The 21788-nt window shown below is 50.5% G+C and overlaps 1 protein-coding gene across 3 annotated transcripts in view; it reads left to right on the top strand.

The window, feature by feature from the left end:
* CERCAM (cerebral endothelial cell adhesion molecule) overlaps positions 1-21788 on the top strand; it is a 38057-nt gene that overhangs the window by 3767 nt on the left and 12502 nt on the right. Inside the window, exons 2-3 of one of the 3 annotated variants that reach the window (XM_030535207.1) lie at positions 15856-16063; positions 21601-21711. In XM_030535207.1, the coding sequence (XP_030391067.1) occupies positions 21662-21711 (50 nt within the window). In that variant the 5' untranslated portion in view covers positions 15856-16063; positions 21601-21661. Of the gene's footprint in view, positions 1-15855; positions 16064-18004; positions 18232-21600; positions 21712-21788 lie in introns of those variants that run through there. The other 2 variants (XM_030535206.1, XM_030535208.1) reach the window with 2 other exon arrangements.

Genomic DNA, 21788 nt, shown 5'->3' with positions numbered 1-21788 from the left:
TGATTCTGCAGCAAGTTAAAGGTTAGAGAGCCTGAAGATTGGCCTTAGACTAAAATGTAGCCCAGGCAGGCAGTGCCAGGAGTGTGCGTGAGTGGAGATGCAGCTAGGAGGACTAACAGGTGGAATTCAAACACCCCCCCACCCACACACACACACACTGGAAGATGTCTCCTATCACACAGTAATTCAGTTCCCTTCCTGAGCTAAGAGCCGGAGCCCCTTTCCCAGCTCCAAGCCCTTTTGTTTCGCCTTTGTGATGGAAAAAGTCCCTCCTAAATCAATTCCATGACACTGTTATTGTTTCCTCACTAAGAGTTTTTAAACTTTTCCCCCCAAGGTCAGGAATGTGGCCAGTTGCTATTGGGACTGTGGAGCATGGGTGGGTAGAGTTCGGGGTGAAGGGTCACACTGGCTCTGCGGGTCATCTGAAAACAAAACCTTTTGAAATACCTACTCTCCATCACTGCCAACATTGTCTCCTGCCAGCAGGGGCCTGGCACGGACCTTCAATGGTTCCAGCCCTAGCCGCTGTCCACCGCAGCGGTCAGCATCTGGGAATGGACAGAAGGTTATTGTGTGTGAAATAGCTTTGTTTTCAGTCACAGCTGCCCGGGTTTGGACTGCGACTGACCGAAAGTCCTGGTGGGTGGGAGAGGAGGGAGGGAAAGGCGGGGTGTGTGGGGATTGTGAGAGTATGGGTCACTGAGTCCTAGAGGGAGATCCCACCTTGCCAAGGCAAAGACCACTAGAGCTCAGATTTAGAGCCTGGCTGAAGAATTTCCTGATTATTTTCCCAAAGAAAGTGGGGGAATTTATTATAGAAAAAAGGAAAAAGTTTCCCCCCCTTAACAAGTGACGACACATCGGCTGCCCCCATGTTCATATGGTGCCCACTTCACCTGGGCTGAGGAGAGTCCTGGGGGCTGGTCTCTGAGGCCTGAGCTAAGGAGAATCCCAGGAGCTGGCCTAGCTGGGCCTTTGGGGCCTGTTCTCTAGGTCTGACTGAATTACACAGTCATACAAATTAGATTGAGAAAAGCCCCGTTTGGTCTCATCCCCTCTATGGCCCAGGGTCCCGGGCAGGATTGTGCCCTACAGTATCTTAGCCAGTGTTTTAACTGGCCCATGCCATAAGCCCCTCTGTCCAATTTGGTGGCTGATGGCTCCACAGGTCAGTGAGCCTTGTTGCTACGAAGCTGCTCCTGATACGTTGCCTATGTGTCTCCTTTCTTAAGTTAGAGTCATCAGCAGCTAGGGCCCTACCAAATTCATGGCCATGAAAAACGCATCATGGACTGTGAAATCTGGTCTTTGGTGTGCTTTTACCCTACATGATACAGATTTCATGGGGGAGACCAGCATTTCTCAAATTGGGGGGCCTGACCCAAAAGGGAGTTGCGGGGGGGGGTCACCAGGTTATTTTAGGAGGCTCGCAGTATTGCCACCCTTATTTCTGCACTGCCTTCAGTGCTGGGCAGCCAAAGAGCGGCAGCTGTTGGCCGGGCACCCAGCGCTGAAGGCAGCGCCCTGCCAGCAGCAGCACAGAAGTAAGGGTGACAATACCATCCCATGCCACCCCTACTTCTGCGCTGCTGCCTGAGAGCTGGCAGCCGGATAGTGGCAGGTGCTGAGTGAGGGCCCAGCTCTGCAAGCAGCACCTCTCCTCCAGACTCTCGGTCAGCTGACTCCTGTGTCTTCCCAGGCTACTGCCCTTTTCTTAGGCATGCTTTTTAGTTTCTCGGGGCTTTCATTTGAGCCTTTGCCCTATCCTGGATCCTCCTGCTGATCCTCTGTCACTTGGGCTGGACCTTCTCTGTTATGGAGAGAAGCGATGGGGAAGGGTCTCAGATGCAGTCACTTCTATTGTGTATTTATGTGGTGCCGCAGGTGTGCTTGGGGATTTCCAGGTTTAGAAGAGAAGCAGGCCCCTGCCTTGAGGCTCATGCAGTTTGGATCCCTGGATGCAGAAGCCCAGACCTGACGGTGCCTATTCTCTTCTTTACGTGGTGTAAGGCTTGGTGCACAACAGCTGCACCTTCTTACCTGACACCTCTGCTGCGTTACCTACAGCTATGGATAAGGACTGCCCAGACAGCCTCTTCGTGCTTCCTGTGGTTGGCTGGCTACTCCCTTACATCACCTGCGCTGGGACCTTCTGTGTTTGGTCTGCTGAGCTGCACGACCAGGCAGTGGAGGCAAGCTAGGCTCCTCAAATGCCCCAGCGCACAGCTCTCAAAGAGATGCCCCTCTTGTATATGGGGTTCCTTTCATGCTGGCTCTAGATTCCTTTGCTCAAACAGGCGTCTTTGTAAAACCCTTGTGTGGCTACAGCATGTTATGTCTGAGGAGCACAAAACACTTTACAGATGGGTTAAGCTTCATGATCCCCCTGTAAGGCAGGTGTTATGATGTTCACCTGACAGATGGGGAAATGAAGGAACAGGGTGGTTAAGTGTCTTGCCTAAAGACACACAACTCAGTATCAGATATAGAACCCAGGAATCCTGCATCTGAGCCACAAGACTATCGTTCTTCCTGTTAACTATTAGCCAGTACCACTAGGAAATTGCTTGCTGGTTTTCAGCCTGAGCCCTGCCCACCCTGGACTCAAACGGATGGACGTGGCACGTCTGCCCAGACTTGAGGATCAATGATGTGGGGGAGTCTCTGTGTTGTTCCAATATGACTAAGGAACTTTTCCTCTCTGAGCTGTTGGTGGGCCAGGAAAAACCTCCATCCACTCAGGGCTTGTCTACATCAGAAAGTTGCAGCGCTGGTGAGGGAGTTACAGCGCTGCAACTTTGAAGGTGTACACATCTGCAGGGCACCGCCAGCGCTGCAACTCCCTGTTTGCAGCGCTGGCCGTACTCCCGTTTTGTCTCGGGTATAGAGGATCCAGCGCTGGTGATCCAGCGCTGGTAATCCAATGTAGACAGTTACCAGCGCTTTTCTTGACCTCCGTGGAAGGAGGAAGCCTCTGGTAATCAAGCTGGTTTCCTTTCCCGGTTTGCTCTCTCGGTCCCGGAGCCACCCAGCAAACCGCAGGGAAGGAGACCTGCTTGCTCGGGGTTCCGGGACCGAGAGAGCAAACCGGGAAAGGAGACCAGCTTCGCCGCGGTTTGCTCTCGCGTTCCCGGAGCCAGCCAGCAAACCGCAGGGAAGGAGACCTGCTTGCTCGGGGTTCCGGGACCGAGAGAGCAAACCGGGAAAGGAAACCAGCTTCGCCGCGGTTTGCTCTCTCGGTCCCGGAACCCTGAGCAAGCAGGTCTCCTTCCCTGCAGTTTGCTGGCTGGCTCCGGGACCGAGAGAGCAAACCGCGGCGTTCCCGGTTTGCTCTCTCGGTCCCGGAACCCCGAGCAAGCAGGTCTCCTTCCCTGCGGTTTGCTGGCTGGCTCCGGGACCGAGAGAGCAAACCGCGGCGTTCCCGGTTTGCTCTCTCGGTCCCGGAACCCCGAGCAAGCAGGTCTCCTTCCCTGCGGTTTGCTGGGTGGCTCCGGGACCGAGAGAGCAAACCGCGGCGTTCCCGGTTTGCTCTCTCGGTCCCGGAACCCCGAGCAAGCAGGTCTCCTTCCCTGCGGTTTGCTGGCTGGCTCCGGGACCGAGAGAGCAAACCGCGGCGAAGCTGGTCTCCTTTCCCGGTTTGCTCTCTCGCCCCGGAACCCCCCTTGAAGCCGCCCAACAGCGCTGCAATGTGGCCACATCTAACACCACTTGCAGCGCTGGTTGCTGTAAGTGTGGCCACTCTGCAGCGCTGGCCCTATACAGCTGTACTAATACAGCTGTAACAACCAGCGCTGCAAAATTTTAGATGTAGACATGGCCTCAGAAATCAACCTCAACTTGTCTTCTGATTGGCCAGCCCTCTGCTACCGCATTGTTTGCACATGAACCTCTGCAGCAGAACATAGACCTGCGGCTGGGGGCATCTGGTGTGGCTGTGGAAATGTGTCTGTCAACTGAGTACAAATGTCTCAGGTGACTTTCAATATGGGCTCACAATGGCACAATCCTCCGAGCTAACTACAGCTGCCGTCGGCATTGTTCCTCCCTCTCCTGTCAGGCAGAACACCACTTACTGTCCTTCTGGAGCTCCAGTCAGTCAATCTCAGCTACGCAGATCTCCGGGGAGATGGTGGAAAATGCAGGTTATGGGGACCCTACGGATTTAATTGCACTTGTAATTGAGGCCTTTCCACGAGGCCCTAGTGAGGGAAAGCGGAATACACCTAAAAATATCCTGATTAGAGTGTGGCACCATTATTCTTCCATGCCCAGGAGAATAGGCTAATGAAGGACAGAACAAAATAAAAGCACAAGGCAACAACTACCAGCAAAAGGGAATGGATTTAGCAGAAAACTGGAAAGAAAACCCAGTTCTGGGACTCATAGCTAGCACTAGCTTTTTTAATCTGTGAAACAGCTGGATATGGGAGAAAACAGCTGGAATGGACACCGATTTCTTAGGAGTTATTAAACGGAGTCTCAGTGGAGCTTGTGTGTGTCTTTTTCCGCACACTGCCTCTGGAGAGAGAGTCCTTTGCGTGTCCATCCCACCACCCTCCATTAGGAATGGTGAAGAGTGGTCAGGATCGGAATGATGTCCCGTCGCATAAGGGTTCTTGACTGATTGATCCAGCCCCATAGCTGAGTCCCCTCTTCATGGTCCGGCGAGGAAGGTCCAGTGTGCGGACATCTTCAGAACTTACCCAGGGTGCTTTTCCTGCATTACAGATGGCTGCATGGATAGGGATGTAGGGAGGGCTGTGTTTCCCTTTCCAATGGTCTAGCTTTGTAGCTCTCCCATATAATTGATTGAATTGTCTTCTTACCAGGCTACATAGCCAAGCCATTGTTATGTCACAATGAGGGGGGCTGGATGAAGAGTATTGCACATTGGTGTTTCAAATCTAGCTCATGTGACTCTTACAATCTGATGGCTGGTGTCCTGCTGAATAAAATGTGTTTGGTGGGTCTCAGCCCAGCCTCCAGCTTCTTACATCACACAATCCCTCCACCATCGTTGGCCATTAATTGGCAGCATTCTGTTGTCAACCCTCCTGGCAGCAGGCATATCCGCCTGTAGGGGTAGGGCTGTACAGCGAGTGAAGGAGTGATGCCAGTACTTGTGCTAGCTCTAACTAGCTAGCAGAGTAATGAAGTAGAGCGGCTAAGACATGGTGGCATAGGCTTCCAAGTCAGCTAGCAACCCGAGTGCATACCCAAGCTCCCCGGTCAGCTTGTGCTGGGGCAGGTAGCCGAGTACAAGCCCTTACCACTGTGTCTTCACTACTCTTGTCACTGTGGGTTTCAGGGTGGCCTGCCCCTTCAAGGGCCAGGAGGCCTTGGGCCAGCCCACCTGTTCATTTAACCCCACCTGTGCTGTAATTTGTTGCCTCCCAGCCAGAGAGGGTGGGTCTAGTGGGGTCAGGTGATAGGCTGAGGAACACCTGGGTCTCGTAAAAAGGGCTGAGGGTGCAATCAGAGAGAGGGAGGTGCTACAGGAAGCAGGCTGGGGTCATGCAGGAGGCCCCGAGGTAATGCCTGAAGGCAGGTTTCTGGGGGGAAGCTGCTAGAGTGCTGTGGGATTGGAGACAATAGGAACCTGCTAGGAAAAAGGGCTTCCAGGCAGAGCAAGCCCTGAGAGGCAGTGTTAATCTCAAAGAGCAGCAAACTCAGCAGGGCTTAGCAGTGGAGTGAAAAGCCTGGAACTCCGGGGAGTGAGCAAGTGTGAGAGGGACTGCAGAGAAGGCAGACTGGGAGCCAGCACTCCATAGCTGAGCAAAGAAAGGCCTGAGCTGGCAAGGCAGACTGATGAGTAACCCAAGAGGAGGATGCAAATCTTCTCTTTGTTGTGGCTCTTAACTGGACAATTGCTACCCGGGAAGGGGATAGCTTTGCTCAGTGATGAGGCTGGAGAGTCCTGCTACATTCCCTGACATTGGCCTTGTGGGGAAGGAGGAGGGGAGTCACCTCAGAAGGAACTGAGGTAGGAAGCACCTGCTGTGCCATGTTTGACCAGAAGAGGGGGTGATGGAGCAGCCAAGTCCAGTGGCACTGTGCTAGCTAGATTAAAGTTTAGCTGTGCTACAATCCTATGCTTTCCATCTAGCTATAACCTTTGTAAGGATCTGTGTAAACTTCCAGCCCCACATATATGGTGATAACCTTGTTGGCATAAAAGCCAAGGAACGGAGGCACGTTGGCTGGGCAGTGTGTGGGTGGGCAACTTGCACCAGTACAGAAAAAGAACATCAGGCTCCAGGGGTTAGCCCCCAAGGCCCTGTCATCAGCACCACACTCCTGTTAAATAGTGGTAGAATCAAGAGGAGAGTCATACAGAGTGAATCTCAGCCATGATCATGCCTGGAGTTGCAGTCACTGCACTACCAGGATCGAGACCATTGCCCTGAAAAGAATCTTAGGGTTCCTTGGGGTAAACGATGCCATGTGCTGCCAATTCTATTCCATTTGAACCGAGCAATTTCCTTCTGCTAATCTCCTCAGCTACCTCTGAGAACAGATAGATTTGATGTAATGTCTCTGCACCAGGCCAGATGAAATGGTGAGTCAGCAAGAGGTTCAAAGAAGAAGAGATGTTGGTTTCAGAAGGTTGTGTGATCCTAGGCTCTCTGGTCTTGTAACCTAGATCTTCTGCCAGCAAACTGACCCTTGTCCTGAATCTTTGTTTCCAATGGCTTTAAGTGTGTGGGCTTTTAGCTGTGTTCTTCAACAGCATCCAGTATAAGAACCTGTGACTTCTTACCTGGAGTGAAACATGGCTTCCGATGACAAGTGTGTGTTCTGGGGGAGGAGATGTAGTGTATGTGTAGAGTGTGTACAAGTAGACTGTGTGATTCAGATGAGCGATGGACTATTTTTATGGCCAATGTGTGTACATGGGCAGGGAAGGATTTAGGGGCAGGTGACTGCCTGGAGTGCCAGGCTTGGGGGGCATGGGGCTCAGAGAGCTGTTTTTGTTGCTAGCGACAAAGGGAAAATAGAATGTTTGTTTGAAGTAAAATGTTTCAGGTATTCTGTATGTGGATTTATTTTGCACTAACCTCCTAGAATGTTCTGAACCTTTGTAGAATCTTGTGGAACCTTCCAGACTTTGAGAACTACATTTTCCTCGAACCTCCTAGAATGTTGTCAGCCATGCCCTTGTGGGTATGTAAGGGGAGCGGGGCATTGCCAGTCAGTCAGTGAGATATAAGAATGAGCTGAAGTGAACTGAGAGCCCAGCTGCGATATTGTGAAGTTTATATACATTGTGTGATATTCACAAGTTTAACAAGTGCAGGGGCGCGGCTGAAGATGCTCCTCACCTGGGGCGCCATTTGGTCTTGGACCGGCCCTGTGCTTGTGTGATCTGTATGAGTGTGAGTGAGCTCTGTATGTATAGCCAGAGTGTGTGTGTGTGTGTGTGTGTGTGTGTGTAATATTTGAGTATATATGTCTATGCATGGGAGTGGAAGTATGCAGAAGCTATGAATGGGTATGTCCAGTTGCACAGGGGAAGTATGTGATATAATTCTCTCTGCGTATGGAGGAAGTTTACCCAGCTGTATATATGGGGTATATGTGTGATATGCATGGGTGTGATACTTCTGTACAGATGGGGAAGATGTCATACATGAGTGTCAATCTGTACACACGACAAACCTGCTGCACAATCTGGCATGCTGGGCCATGTCTTCTGCTGATGAGTTCAAGACTAGAATAGCAGGATTATTGCAGAGTTCTGGGGCTAGAGTCAGAGGAGCAATTGTGGTCCACACTAAGGTGCATTAGCAGAGTGTACGGGAATAACAAGTGTGCTGCCTGTCCAGATGGAGGTGTGCTGGCTGTTCTGTGTGGGGAAGCTGAGATGCACTACAACTGCCTGACACCAGTGCTTTGACTGCAGGACTCTCCTGCATGAAAATGCACTCCCCCATTTGGAAAGAAACACGGTGGTTTGCCTGCTGCTGACCTGCGATGGGATTGAGAAGGCTCTGATAATATGGAGAAAAGAAACCGCACCGAGGAGGTGATATTTTTTGTCTGAGAAGTAGCAGCTACCGTGTGTGTGTGTGTTCAGTGAGTACAGCTCACATTGCAATGCTCCCCTCTGCTCTGGATCAGATGGGTAGAAGAAAGCACCTGACCAATGTGCAGTAAGAGGAGATAGGTATGTCTTTGGGAGCAGGTAACAGACTCGCAATCAACCCCAGCTGCCTGTCTTTCTCTAGGTAGTAGGGTGATGTCTATCTGTCTGGAGGGGGATGCTTTCAAGCTGCTCTTGAAAATCCATTTTTTTCCCTCTCCAGCCTTAACTCCCTTCTCAGGCCAGCTGTCCTACCAGACAAAGAGAGTTGGGGCTGCTCCCTCTGGGGCCCGTCAATACTATTCCTGTGTCAGCCACCAGAGCTCTAGAGAGTCTGGGCATGAGGACACTGAGGGACGGGAATGACTCTGCTGCATTGCCAGCCCCCGCTGGCCTAGGACTGAAGACCTGGCTTGAGTCCTGTATTCTGGCTCCCCTACCCTGCGGGGCAGTGCTGTGCAGCTTTCAGAGGCTGTGACCCTGATTCTCCACTGCTTTGCTCCTTGTGTTGTCACTTATGCCTGTCAAAGTGGGTGTGATATGCTACCAGCTCAGAATCTTCTGCTCGCAGAATCCTCCGCTTGCTTTGCCGAAGTTTAAGTGATTGCACAAGGTTCAGGGCCAAGGCGAATCCACTCAGTAGGCTTAGATCAAAGTAACAGAATGTCAATCACAAAGATACAAACACAGCTGGGGAGGGAGTCTAGTGGAGATAGCACAAAATCAACTCCTGGGTTCTGTTTTCAGCTCTGCAAATCTTGTCATGTGACCTTGGCTAAGTCACAGCACCGCTCTGTGCCTCCGTTTTCCCCATCTGTAAAATGGGGATGAAGCTCACTTTCCTCAGATGTGGTTACAAGGCTTATAAAGGTTGTTTAGAGGCTAGGATGGAAATTTCTATAGAAGGGCAAAAAGTGTTTATTAATTGATTATTAGAATGATGCAAATCAAAGCAAACCCTCTGGTGTATCTAGTGGCATGCAGACAGTCTCTGCAATAAAACTAACAGCTAGATTTCCAGGAAGGACCCAGTTCTGAGTTCCTTGCATGCCCCAAATCCCCATTGGAGCCAAAACAGTGCAGGATCCAGCTCAAAGGACTGCAGATTAGAGCTACTGAGGAAAATATACTTTTCCTGGTGAATATTTTTAGGGTTTTTTGAGGGGGAGGAGTTAAGGGAGGAACCCCTAACCCCATTTTTTTGTTTTCAGCAACCAAATACAGAAAATTTTCCAGCTTTCCAAACAAAACAAGTTTTGGTTTTCACTGTTTCAATGAAAGTCTGAAAAATGTAAGTGGAAATCTGGAAATGGCCAAAATTTCCATTTAATTAAAATGCCTTTTGTGTATTAAAAAAACAAAAAGTTGTGATGGAAACTTTCTGGCCAGCCCTGCTGTATAGCACAAGGGCTGACAAAACCTTTTCAACTTGCCTTGTAGGGTTTGTTTCCCAAATACAGCACTCAGGCCCCACTGCCCATATGTGAGATGTGCATCTTGAGTACCAGTCACTCTGCGTGGGTCAGCTCTTCTGGATCCAATCCCATGGGCAGTATGAATTCCTTGCCACCAGTCTGCGGGTGCCAATGCCCAGGGTGAGAATCAGCCAAAGCTGTTTCAGTAATAAGGATTAGTTTTCAGGCCTGTTTAGTCTTTGGAGCTGATTCCATGTGCATCATGGCAGAGGGCAGTTCCTGCCAGTCTGGTGCTGCTGTGAGGGTAATTGACAACTTGGCTGGGCCTGGGCTGGTGTGGGGAGGTGGTGTGGCAGGCATGTTAGGGCTGATCTTGGGTATGACCTTGAAATGTCCTACTCGAGTGATAGATGAGGTGGTAACTTGGCTTATGGAAATAGAGTGAGGTAGTGAGGAGATGGGAAGGAGGCCAATGACGGCAGAGAGGGATGACAGAGGAACTGGGGTACCCATGTGAGGGCAGGTATATGGAATCTGTAAGTGTAAAACCTTAAGAGCCTTTCAGCAGACGCTCTCTGCTCTGCTCTGCCGTCCCTGATGGGACATGGGGATGGGAGGAGATGGGATTGATCATATGACCGGCTCTCTATCGTGTCCCTGATGTGACACGTCCACATGTATCCCTAGTCCCTCAAACTCGAAACCTGGGGCGCTTTCACCATCTACAGGCTGCGACTGGAAGCGCGCATACTTGATTGTTCACTTGGAGAAAGGCCAGGTAGGTCAGTGCACTACGTATTATTAAGTTTGTCTAACACTTCCCATTGCAAGATTTGATTGCTTATAACTTTGCCAAAACTTAACTGTTTAGGTATCTGCCTGAGGCTTTTAAAAATGATTCAGCTATTTCCAAGAATGAGGTTGGAGAAAAATACGGTGGTTGCCCATGTTAAAAATTCTGACAACTTATTATTTCAACAGCTCTAGCACCACCATGCTTTGGAACAGGGATTTGAAATTTGGCAGAGTGGTGGGGTCAGGGAGGTGCCTTTGCCATCCACATGGAAATGTGCCAAAACTTGGCCAAGTTTTAAGCCTTTGAAAAACTGCAGTTCAGACATTCAGTGGAGATTTAGATCTTAGCAGCTAAAAATCACTGAAGATTTCATCCTCGGTGAACACACTCAGACTCTCTCAGCTCCTAGGGCTGCCCAGGCTTCACAGATGTGATCCCTGCAGAGCAACTGAGCATACACACACAGACACTGAATTAAGGCTTCCCAGACAACCTTATTTCTGACGTTTCCTGACTTCTGAGTGCTTGACATCGCAGCCTTCATAATGTTCTTTTACCAGTGTTTTGTGTGTTACATAGAAGCAAGTCAAATCTGACCCAAAATTTAGATTTTCTTTTTTAATGGAAACTTTACAGAACCTGAGATCAATAGACACTTTTTTCCTATTTAAATAAAATAAATGGGATATGAAAAATAACAATAGTGCTCCTATAGTGCATAACGTGTTTGAAGTTCTGTACAGGCATTAACTGATTAGACTCTTCCCCTACCCTCTGTTTGGCTTGTCTATTTCGATAGTAAGCTCATTGGGGAAGGAACATCTACTGTGTTTACCTAGTGCTTAGTACATTGGGGCCCACTCTTGATTGGCCCTTGGGCTCTACTGTAATAAATTCGCTTAGCAATCCTCACAGCAGCTGTGCCGGGTAGCTCTGGTAAGTGTTACAGTCTCTTCTGTGCAGATAAATATGTGAAGCACGGAAGGTCACAAGGTGAGTTAGTAGCAAAGATGGTATTAGGACTTGGGAATTCCTGATGCCGAGCCCTGTGCTCCCATTTCACCATACACTGGTCCCTTGTGATTCTTGTCATCCAAATGTTGCAGCCTTGTGCTAGTGCCTGATGACCAGAAAATGTGTGCAGTGACGGCTGACTTCGATTTGGACAATTCTTTCCATATGAGCCATCTCTTGTTTTGTTGGTGGTAATCCTTGTTTTTAGTGTATAATTATCTCAACAATGTCCCCTTTAGGGAATTTCAAGATGTTTAATTTATTACTTTGCATGAAGATAGAATCAGAGTTCTAAGGTGCCTTTCAGCATGGAAAAGAGAGAGGCTGTCTTCCTGCTATAGGCAGTCTGGTCTAGGAGCAGAACGTAATACAGTAGTCGCTGGAAGCGAGTGAGTGTGTGTGTGTGTGTGTGTGTGTGCACGAGCATGTGTGTGTCCATGTAGGCAGTCAAATTCCATCCACTGTGTGTTTGGTTTCAACAAAAAATTTGGAATGTTTTTAAATAAGAATCATGGGGTCAAACATTGTGCAGGCATCGTGGGCTGCTGGACAAGGTGCGGGAGTGGGAGTCCTGGGTTCCTTCCCCGCCCTGCCCATTGCTGTGTGACCTCGCCGTAGTGTTCTCATCTGTAAAATGGGGATAATGATCCTTCTTTTGAAAAGGAGTTTGGCATCTCTGCTGAAAAGCTAATCGCTAGTGTCAGCGCTGGGCAGAGAGAGTGCTGGGGTTTCTTGAGGGCTGCCTCAAGTGGACAGATGTAGCTTTCAAAAAGTTTCCTGGTGTCAGACAGGGAGAGGACCTCCTAGTTAGGGACTGCACTATGGCTATCTCTGATGACTTTATTGCTGATGGAGTCCGCATTATTAGGCAGGGTGAAGGCTCTCTCTCACTTTGCCCTGTACACCTTAGTGCTGTTCGGTTTCCCAGGCAGGTGGTTCTATGGCACATAATTTTTCTTAACTAGCTGCCAAATTGATTATTCCATCCTTTCTCTCTGCCCTCCCCCTGCAAAACTCCCCCCAAACTTCTTTGGAGAATCTTGTGGGCAGTAGTGACACCTGCTGGTGGAAGAGGAAAAAGGGCAGAGACCATGTCTTTTTACTAAAGAATTGGCTAAATTCTGCTGTCCTCTTGACAGATGGGACACTAGGTGCGGAGGGCTCTGAGCTACTACAGAGAGTTCTTTCCCAGGTATCTGGCTGGTGGATCTCACCCACATGCTCAGGGTCTAACTGATCACCAGATTTGGGGTCGGGAAGGAATGTTCCCCCAGGTCAGATTGGCAGAGGTTCTTGGGGGTTTTCGCCTTTCTCTGCAGCATGGGCCACTTACTGGTTTGAACTAGTGTAAATGGCTGAGTCAGGTGTAACTTGAAGACTTTAATCAAGATTTGAGATCTTCAGTAACTCAGCCAGAGGTTACAGACCTATGCAGGAGCAGTGGATGAGGTTCTGTGGCCTGCAATGTGCAGGAGGTCAGACTAGGTGACCACGATGGTCCCTTCTGGCCTTAAAGCCCATGAGGTGGGTTTGTTTTAAAGCAAATGGGCAATTTCACCCTTAACTCTCCAGATTTAAAAAACCTCACTCTTTTGTAGCTAACACTGTCGCGTTTGCAGGGTCTCCCATTCCTCTCCCCCACGGGCCTCCTCAAATCCCATCTGAAAGCTAGACAGAGACCAGGGCATGACTTGGGGAGAGGCACTAGGCTGGCTTTCAGGGGACCAAACTGTAATTCCTGCTTTGCCCCAGCTTTCATGGGACCTTGGGTAAGTCCTAAGGGTCTGATTTCAAGGGACTGCAACTCCAGCTGAAACCAGTGGGAACTCAAGGTGCTCAGCACTTCTGAAGATCAAACATTCAGTTTCCTTAGGGCTCCCAGATCTGTTTTGGGGGTGGTGTTCAGATACTGCCATGACTGGGGGCGGGGAGCTATGTAAGGAGGTATGTGGAAGCCTTCAACTCCACTGACATGCACGGAGTTAAGTGAGAGAGTGAGGCGAGTAGGGACTGTCCATCCTGAGTAGGGATGGTTGTCGGCAGGTGCACAAATCCCTCCCAGCTGCTGTCTGGCTTCTCAATATGTCCAAGTCCCTCTGCTCATGAAGGATCTCAGGGTAGCACCAGGAAGCATTACTGTCCTCCTCCAGGAGTGGAGCGCATTTATGTGTTCAGCCCTTCTGCATGCCTGGGAGACAACAGAGCAAGTGTGGGAGGCAGTGTGTTTAAAGATTAGATTGGTCAGTCATTTTGCTGTGAGAATATACCTACACACACACATTCTCATATAACGTAGACTGATTAATAATTAAATCCCACAGTGTTTTAATATCATGTGCTGCAAAGAGACATATTCAAGAGCCAGTTGGGGCTCGTGAGCTGCAGTCTGAGTATCTCTGTCCTAAACCCTTCAAACCTCTGACTGCACTCAGGTTTAAAGCAGACTCTTTGCTTTCTATGCAAAGGGCTCTTGGCTGTGCCTGATTGCTGCCTTATCCTGGAATGACATGAGACCCCATCGGCTCCAGATGGCCTATGAAAACCTGCAGGCGAGGAGAGTTTCTTGCATAAACTCAGCAATTATGTCCTGAACCAATTCATAATCTCTGCAACACCAGCAGGGGCCTCAGGCATGAATTTTAGACAACAGGCCAAGTTCACCCCATGCTTGACCCAGTCAGTGGAGTTGCCCCAGGGATGAATTTGTCCACTCTGTGCCTCTTGAATTTGAGAGCTGAACTCATTGACCACTAGATGGCAGCAGATTGCTGATGGAAAAAGAAATGGTCCCTGGGAAGGATTTCACAGGTGTAAATACACCAGGAAACTGCTGGTGTTCAAGGTGCAGAGCATCAGGCTTGGAGAACTACACGGCAGTTTGGAAGCTGGCGTGCTCATAGACCTTCTGTGCTAGATCTTCAAGGAGATCCACCCCCAAACTCAAATGATAGACACTGAACTAGGTGACAATTAATAATAATGTAACAATTCATAACTGAGACTTAATTTGTCTTTAGCTTCTTCCACATGTAGCCCTCAAAGCACTCTGCAAACATTGTGAACTCAGATGCTCAATCCCACTGTGAGGCCTGTAATTAGTAATCTCCAGTTACAGACAGGTAAACTGAGGCACAGTGCTGAATTAAATTTGTCTATTTAGTGTATACTGTGCATCAGTGGGGCTAGAGCTCAGGTTTCCTGACTTGCAGTCCTGTCATTTAACTAACACAAGTAGCAGCTCAGCCTGTTATACTGTGGGGCCAAATTTTTGAAGAACCTTATACCAAAAAAAGAGGAAAGGGAATCTAACTCCTTGATGTCAAGTATCAGAGGGGTAGCCGTGTTAGTCTGGATCTGTAAAAGCAGCAAAGAATCCTGTGGCACCTTATAGACTAACAGACGTTTTGGAGCATGAGCTTTCGTGGGTGAATACCCACTTCCTCAGATGCATGTAGTGGAAATTTCCAGGGGCAGGTATATATATGCTAGCAAGCAAGCTAGAGATAACGAGGTCAGTTCAATCAGGGCCTCATCCTCCCTGATTGAACTGACCTCGTTATCTCTAGCTTGCTTGCTAGCATATATATACCTGCCCCTGGAAATTTCCACTACATGCATCTGAGGAAGTGGGTATTCACCCACGAAAACTCATGCTCCAAAACGTTTGTTAGTCTATAAGGTGCCACAGGATTCTTTGCTGCTAACTCCTTGATGTTTTTTTTAAAAACCAACTAGCTATTGTATTTGCCTCCATGGAGCAGTGAAGTTAGCAGGTTGATTTCAGGCTGTCAAGCTATATTTTCTGTTTGTTCTACATGTATTGTGTGTTCATTTCATGCTCCCGGATTACAGAACTTCCTTTTGGGTCTCTGAGTTGCTGCCGGGGGTCTGGAACTTCCAGAAAACTCTGTCCTGCTACAGAGAGTTTGGTTATTTATCAGAGTTCTTGATCCTCCTGTTCCTAGAGAGGATCAGGGTAGGTTTGTAGGAGGATCAGTGCTTTCTGAATAAACTATTCAGCCCTTCCCTAAATGCTCATCAATCCAACACACATCAGCCAGGAGATAGAATTGAAGTCTGATGCGTAGAGAAGAGAGAGGCTATTTTCATGTATGACCAACTGGAAAAGTGTGTGTTGTGGCTGGTTCACTAGAGGATAACAGTTTACTCCTGCTACCAGCCAACAGAATTGCTTCTTTAGCTTAAGTGGTTGAGGTCAGTGGGGCAGTGATGGAGGTCCCAAGTGCAGACATTAGGGTGATCAGATAGCAAGTGTGAAAAATCAGGACACTTTCCCCCCTGGGGTTGGGGTATAGCTTTATATATAAGACAAAGTCCTTAATATCAGGATGTCTGGTCACCCTCGCAGACACTGCTGAGAACCCATGCCAGGAGTGGAGGTTTTATTTGCTGTCTTTCATACTCCGAGATAATACTCGGCCTTGATGTAAACGTGATTTTCTTTGATGCTGCAGGAATGTCAGGCTTTCCTGAAAGGCACAAATGCTGTTGCCCTCACACCTCTTCTCTGTTTTCTCTTCCAGATTCTGTGTCTTGCTGGCTTGACTGTTGTCATGAAGTCCCCCCACTCCCGCCCTCGGTTTCTGTTTATCCCCCTTCAGATGTCCCATATGGTCAAACACAGCTGTCTGGGCAGGTTTTGTGGCAGCTGTGATGAACAAAGATAGAAGGCATCTGCCTAGTCTTTCTGGATAGCTGGGTCCCTCAAACTGCTCATGATCAGCAGGGCAGGTATGCTAGATGTAACTACTCTTGGGGCTCCAGTAGGACACTGGGGATGGTCTCTAGGTAGAATTAACTGAATTGTTTGTTAGGAAAAGTTATTTATCTGGAAGATTTAGCTCCTTTTCCAGTTTGCAAATGGTCTGGGGGCAGACCATGATATTTATCGATCTGTTTGTCATACAAAAGTGTTTGTCACATACATTAAAGCCAGTGGATCATTGGCCATGTATGTGCCGCAAACATCCCTTTGAGCTGTGTGATTGGGCATCAGAGTCATGCGGGGTTGTTTCTGTTCCATGATTGGATGAACTGTTTTGGCTCCAAAACTAATTTTATTTTTGTTATTAAATCAATATTATTTTGCAATTAATCGGCTCTTGGCAACGGGCCTGGACTTTGCTCTCTGCAGAAGTTGGTTGTGTGAACAAAGCCTGGCTTGCATGGATGATTGTGGGAAAAGGGGACACGTGTGAATTCGGCTGAATCAAAATGTGGTTCTGAAGTCTCAAAAACAGACGTGACTCATTGCTCCTGCTACTTGCCCAGCTCTCAGGCAGGGAAGGCGAGAGGGGTGTTTGCGTTGGCCGCTCTCGCTAGAGGGGGATGCAAGTCTGCTACGGGTGTAACACCAGACTTAAGGGAAGAAAAGACACATTCCACCACCCCGGCTTTCCATGAAATCTGACCTTTCTTGCAGGCAAAACTTCTGGACTCACAAGACTCATAGCTGTGAAAGATGGAAAGTCAGAACCCAGCCAGCCCGCCCCCAGCTAACCAAGTATTGTGTCCTATGGGGCATTTTCAAAATGTCTGGTCTGGTCTAGTTTTTAAAATGCCAAGGCTTTAATTTGCTTCCTAAAGCTCAGGGGTGGCACTAGACATTTCGCCGCCCCAAGCACGGCGGCATGCCGTGGGGGGCGCTCTGCTGGTCGCTGGTCCCGTGGCTCTGGTGGCCCTCCCGCAGAGCTTCCCACCGCGGCATGCTGCCCCAAGCACGCGCTTGGCATGCTGGGGCCTGGAGCCGCCCCTGCTAAAGCTGCCCCTGCTCCAAGGGGTCGAAGGATGGTGCTCCATGGGCCCCTTTATGCTGATTTGCAGGACTAAAGTGACCACAGGGACTGTGAAAGACTATGCTGGGGAGACACCCAAGGTAGGAGAGTCCCCAGCAGGGAAAGGGTCAGGGGAGCTGGCCCTAGGTCACATCCCAGCACAGAGGGCATATTGGGGTGTTCTTTGGAGGGGAGAGGGGTGGCCTGTGCATTGGAATTGTGTTCAGTGGCCTGCACTCCTAGGCACTATGTTAATATCAATACACACTAATTCCTCCGCCTCGGCTGTCTGCCAGACCAGCCCGTGATGGAGATCTGAAGGGATGAAGGAGGCCCAGATGTAGCGCACAGCTCCAGCACAGGGGTGCACGCAGGGCTGATGAGGGTGGGGGAAAGCTGGTACAAATTACCGGGGCCTGGCGGTCCGGAAGGGGGCCCAGAGCCTGGGTGCCCTGGCTTCGTCGTCCCTGTTTAGCCAGTCCGCCCTTGCTGGGGGGCCTGAAAATATTTTTTCATAGGGGCCCAAACCAGCTCTTGGCGGCCCTGGGTGCAAGCCCAGAGCAAGGGCGGATGCCAGTTCTGGAGCTGAGCTTGGTGAGTCTCAGCTCCCAGCAGCCAGGTGTCCAGCCCACTGATCCCCAGCTCAACTGGCCTCCAGGGACTAGGGAGAGGGAGGCCGGCCCTGCTGCTGCCCAGCTTGGTGGCACCAGGATTTGATCTGGAGGGCAGAGCCCCAGGCAGCACTACCAGGCCTCGTCCCTTCCCCACCGTGAGCATCCCCCTCTCCCCTCCCCTCCGGGCGCTGATTCCCAGCCCGGCCCCTCTCTTCCCACCCGCCCCCTGCTCCGCCCCGCTCCCAGCTCCGCTCCCCGGCCGCTCCCCACTGCTGCAGCCGCTGCCTCCGGCCATGCGCCCCCTCGGCGCTGCGCTGCTGTGCTGCGCCCTGTTCCTGCAGCTGAGGGGCTGCCCCGGGCAGGAGGAGGAAGCGGGGAGCCCAGCCGGGCAGCAGCAGGAGCTGCCCACCGTGGTGATCGCCATCCTGGCCCGCAACTCCGAGCACTCGCTGCCCCATTACCTGGGGGCCTTGGAGCGCCTGGACTACCCCAAGGGGCGCATCTCTATCTGGTAAGGGCTGCTCGGCTCCCCGGGGAGGGCAAGAATCCGGGGGTGCCCCCTCTCCCCAAACCGCAGAGGGGCCCTAGGGTTGGGGTTAGTGCCAGGGCGAGGAAGAGCAACCTGGTGTTGTAAGGGGCAGCAGGGATATGGGGCTGCAGGGGGATGTGCCCGTGCAGGATGGGTGTCATCTCACTGCTGTCTCCTTATCGGGGGCACTGCCAGGCTGGGGAACCCCTCCGTCCGTCCCCGAATTAAAGGGATGCTGGGCAGTGGGACAGCAGCGGGACTGGTGCCTGAGTTATGGGCTGGACACTCTTCCATGCTACCCAAGGGGGGATGTTCTCCCCCTGCTCCTGGAGGTTAATACCCCCCCACCCCACTGTGCATACTGTGAGATACGGGTGTCTGGAGCTGGATGCCTCATCCCATCTGCTCTCACTGCCCCTCACAGCCACCACAGACGTATTTCACAGCCTCTCACATGAGCTTGTAGGAACTATTACCTCGGGAGCATAATCATGGTAAAGAGCATCTTTACCATATGTGCACGTTTGTTGGCTGCGGACATGCCCTGCTAGAGATCCAGGAGTGCAGTCTGCTTGCCAGCAATCCAGGCTGCAGCGCGAGCTGGGCCACTCTTCTATTGGTACCTTTTTCCATCTCGGATACTTATGGTTTTCCCTGTGGTTTGACTCCATGTGTTTGGAATTCCCAGCGTCCAGCCCAGACTAACAGATGGGTGTGAGAAGAGACTCCAGTCCCAGCCGCTCCCAGCAGGAGGTGCTGTAGAGTGGGTGCAACCACATTGGTCCTGGGGTAGCTGAGCTCTCCCTCTACAAGTCACACCCTTGTGTTCGGATCTCGATGTGCTGGGATGAATGGGGTCTCAGGCCTTGTGAAGTGTCAGACTTTGGGTGGGGGTGGAGGGGAGTATTTGAGGAAGGGGATGTTGTCCTTCAGCTGTGATCAGGACCCTGGGAGCAAAGACTCCTCTCTGCCCGGTGTTGCTGGCAGGGGCTGAGGCTGGCATTTCCAAAAAGCTGTTTTTAAAAAAAAATGTCTCACTGTTTCACTTGCACGAGAAAGTGTGTGAGAGGAAAGGCTAGAGGAGAGCAGCATGGATGAGAAGAGGGTGAGGGGGAGTAATTGGCTGGTCCGCTCAGCTCTGCCCTGCTCACTCCCACTATGTCTGTGCCCTGCCTGTCCAGCCCCTGCCTGTGCTAGGCGGCGATACATGACATTCATCGCTTTCCCCTGTCTCGGTTGGAACAGGACTCGCCACTGAATCTGGGCCATGTCCTGTGGATGTTGTCATGGGCATGGCGGGGCTGAAAACAAAGCTGGAAAAGGAGGCCGTAGGCAATGTGCATCCCACAGCCCTGCACAGAGCAATGGGAAGAAGTAAAGGAGGAGAACGGCTAATTACCAGTTGGGAAGAGCCTGGTCTGAGGACAAATGAGCCCTTGTGTTTGGTGGCTGCCCAGGCCCGGGCAGGGCAGCGTGGGGGCCTCTTTAATGCTAGTCAGCGAGTCTGCAATTTGGAAGGAATTATCCCTTCACATTCCCTCTCCCAATAGCAGATTGCTTAAAATTACATGTTAATTCTCCAAAAGATTCCCACTTGTTGCCTTTGCTGGTGCCAGCATAGCCAGGAGGTATTTATAGCGCAGGAGCCAGCGTTCGTGCCTGGGTTGCTCGTGTCCCCTTTTAAAGGAATTGCAGCGGCTCTAGGGTGGAAGCAGAGTTCACAAGGGGGTTTAAGCTCATCTATGCCTGGATAGGAACATTCTGGGCTAAATTTATTCCTGAGGCCCATACAGTTACACCAGTGATTAATTTGGCCCATCTGGTTCATATTAGAAAACTGGTAAATCAATCTATTGCCTTGCACTTACAGAGGTAGCAAAATCCCCATTTGACAGGTGGGGAGACCGAGGCACACAGAGGGTAAATGACTTGTCCACAGAGCTGGGATTAGAACCCAGGAGTTCTGATCCTAACGTCCCTGCACTAGCCATTAGACAACACTCGATGCAGAAACAGGATGTTCTGGGGCAAGCGGCACTGATATCTTTGTGACAACGGAGAGCAGGGAACCAGTTTCACATTCAGAATGTCTTTGCAGAGCATTGTTGGCATGCTGTCAGGCTGCCAGTAAGGGTGGGCAGGCTTGGCAGCTGCCAGAGGGCAGTTGCTGGTGTGGCCTTTCCCCTTAATATTGCACAGTCCCAGTCAGTCTCGTGCTGCTACTGCTCATGAGTCCAGGTGGTGATCCCAGCCAGTTCCATGGAATTCTCCCACTCAGCCCAGAGCACTTTAGGAAGAACCTGCTTTTCTATGGATAAGAACATTCAAGCTGGGAATGGTGATGGGATGGACCGCTTGATGATTATCTGTTCTGTTCATTCCCTTTGGGGTACCTGGCATTGGCCACTGTCAAAAGACAGGATACTGGGCTAGATGGATCTTTGACCTGACCCAGTTTGGCCGTTCTTATGTTCTTATCCACTTACATCAGATGGAATTAAAAAATTGGATTTAAACCCTCATGCTTCAGGGCATGAATCAACTGTACTCTGACAGGGGTCAGGAAGAAACTTCCCCTGCAGGTAGGTTATTCCATAATTGTCCACTGTGGGCTTACATGCACTTTCTCCTGAAGCATCTAGCACTTGCCACTATTGGAAACAGGACTTTGGACAGCATAGACCATTAGTTCTCAACCTTTCTAGACCACTGTATCCCTGAAGCTCAAGCTCCTCTGCCTGGGGCTGAAGCATGTAACTTAGCTTCACAGGGCACCCTGTGGCATAGGGCCCGGGCAATTGCCATGCTTGCTACCCCCTAATACGAGCCCTCCGCTTGCGACCCCCTCCCCCCTGAGGCTCACGAACCCCAGGTTGAGAACCACTGATCTAGATGAGTTGACATACCCCCTGGAAGACCTCTGCATACTCCCAGGGGTGCACGTTCTCCTGACTGAGAACCACTGAGATAGACCAATGATCTGATTCAGTCTGGTAGTTAGTTCCTCTGCACTGTTAGAGGCTTCTTCCCCATTTCTGCCTGTAAGGCCAGCCCTGTGCTTGAGACACTCAACTTCTTCGTTCACGCACCCTCTGGAGACATGAATCTTCTCAACTCCCTGGCATCCTTGTTTGTACAGCTCTCCGCTGATGTCCAGATGTGTGGGCTTTGGAGGTCAGGAGGCATTTGGGGAGGGGGAATCTCCCTGAGAGCTGCCACTGTGGCTTCCATTTGAGTTTCATAGGATTGTGTGGCTGGGTTTAGGGCTGGAGACTGGAAGGCACATGCTGCAGGAAATGGGGCTGGGAGAAGGGAAAGAGCTAATGTCTCCTCTGCATTCTGATTTTTCAGGTGTGCAACAGACCACAATATCGACAACACAACCGAGATCCTGTGGGAATGGCTTACGGCCATGGAGAAACACTATCGCTACATTGAGTGGAAGTCAGTGGAGGAGCCCAGGTAAGGTGCATGGTTACCTGAGGCCCTGCTGTAGCAACGTGTCCTACCAGAGAGTGTTTTGTCCATTTTGTGTATAG

Source organism: Gopherus evgoodei, chromosome 16 (assembly GCF_007399415.2).
Source record: "Gopherus evgoodei ecotype Sinaloan lineage chromosome 16, rGopEvg1_v1.p, whole genome shotgun sequence".
Taxonomy (NCBI): domain Eukaryota; kingdom Metazoa; phylum Chordata; order Testudines; family Testudinidae; genus Gopherus; species Gopherus evgoodei.
The sequence above is the reverse complement of the archived record's forward strand: the minus strand, read 5'-3'. Positions and strand labels throughout refer to the sequence as shown.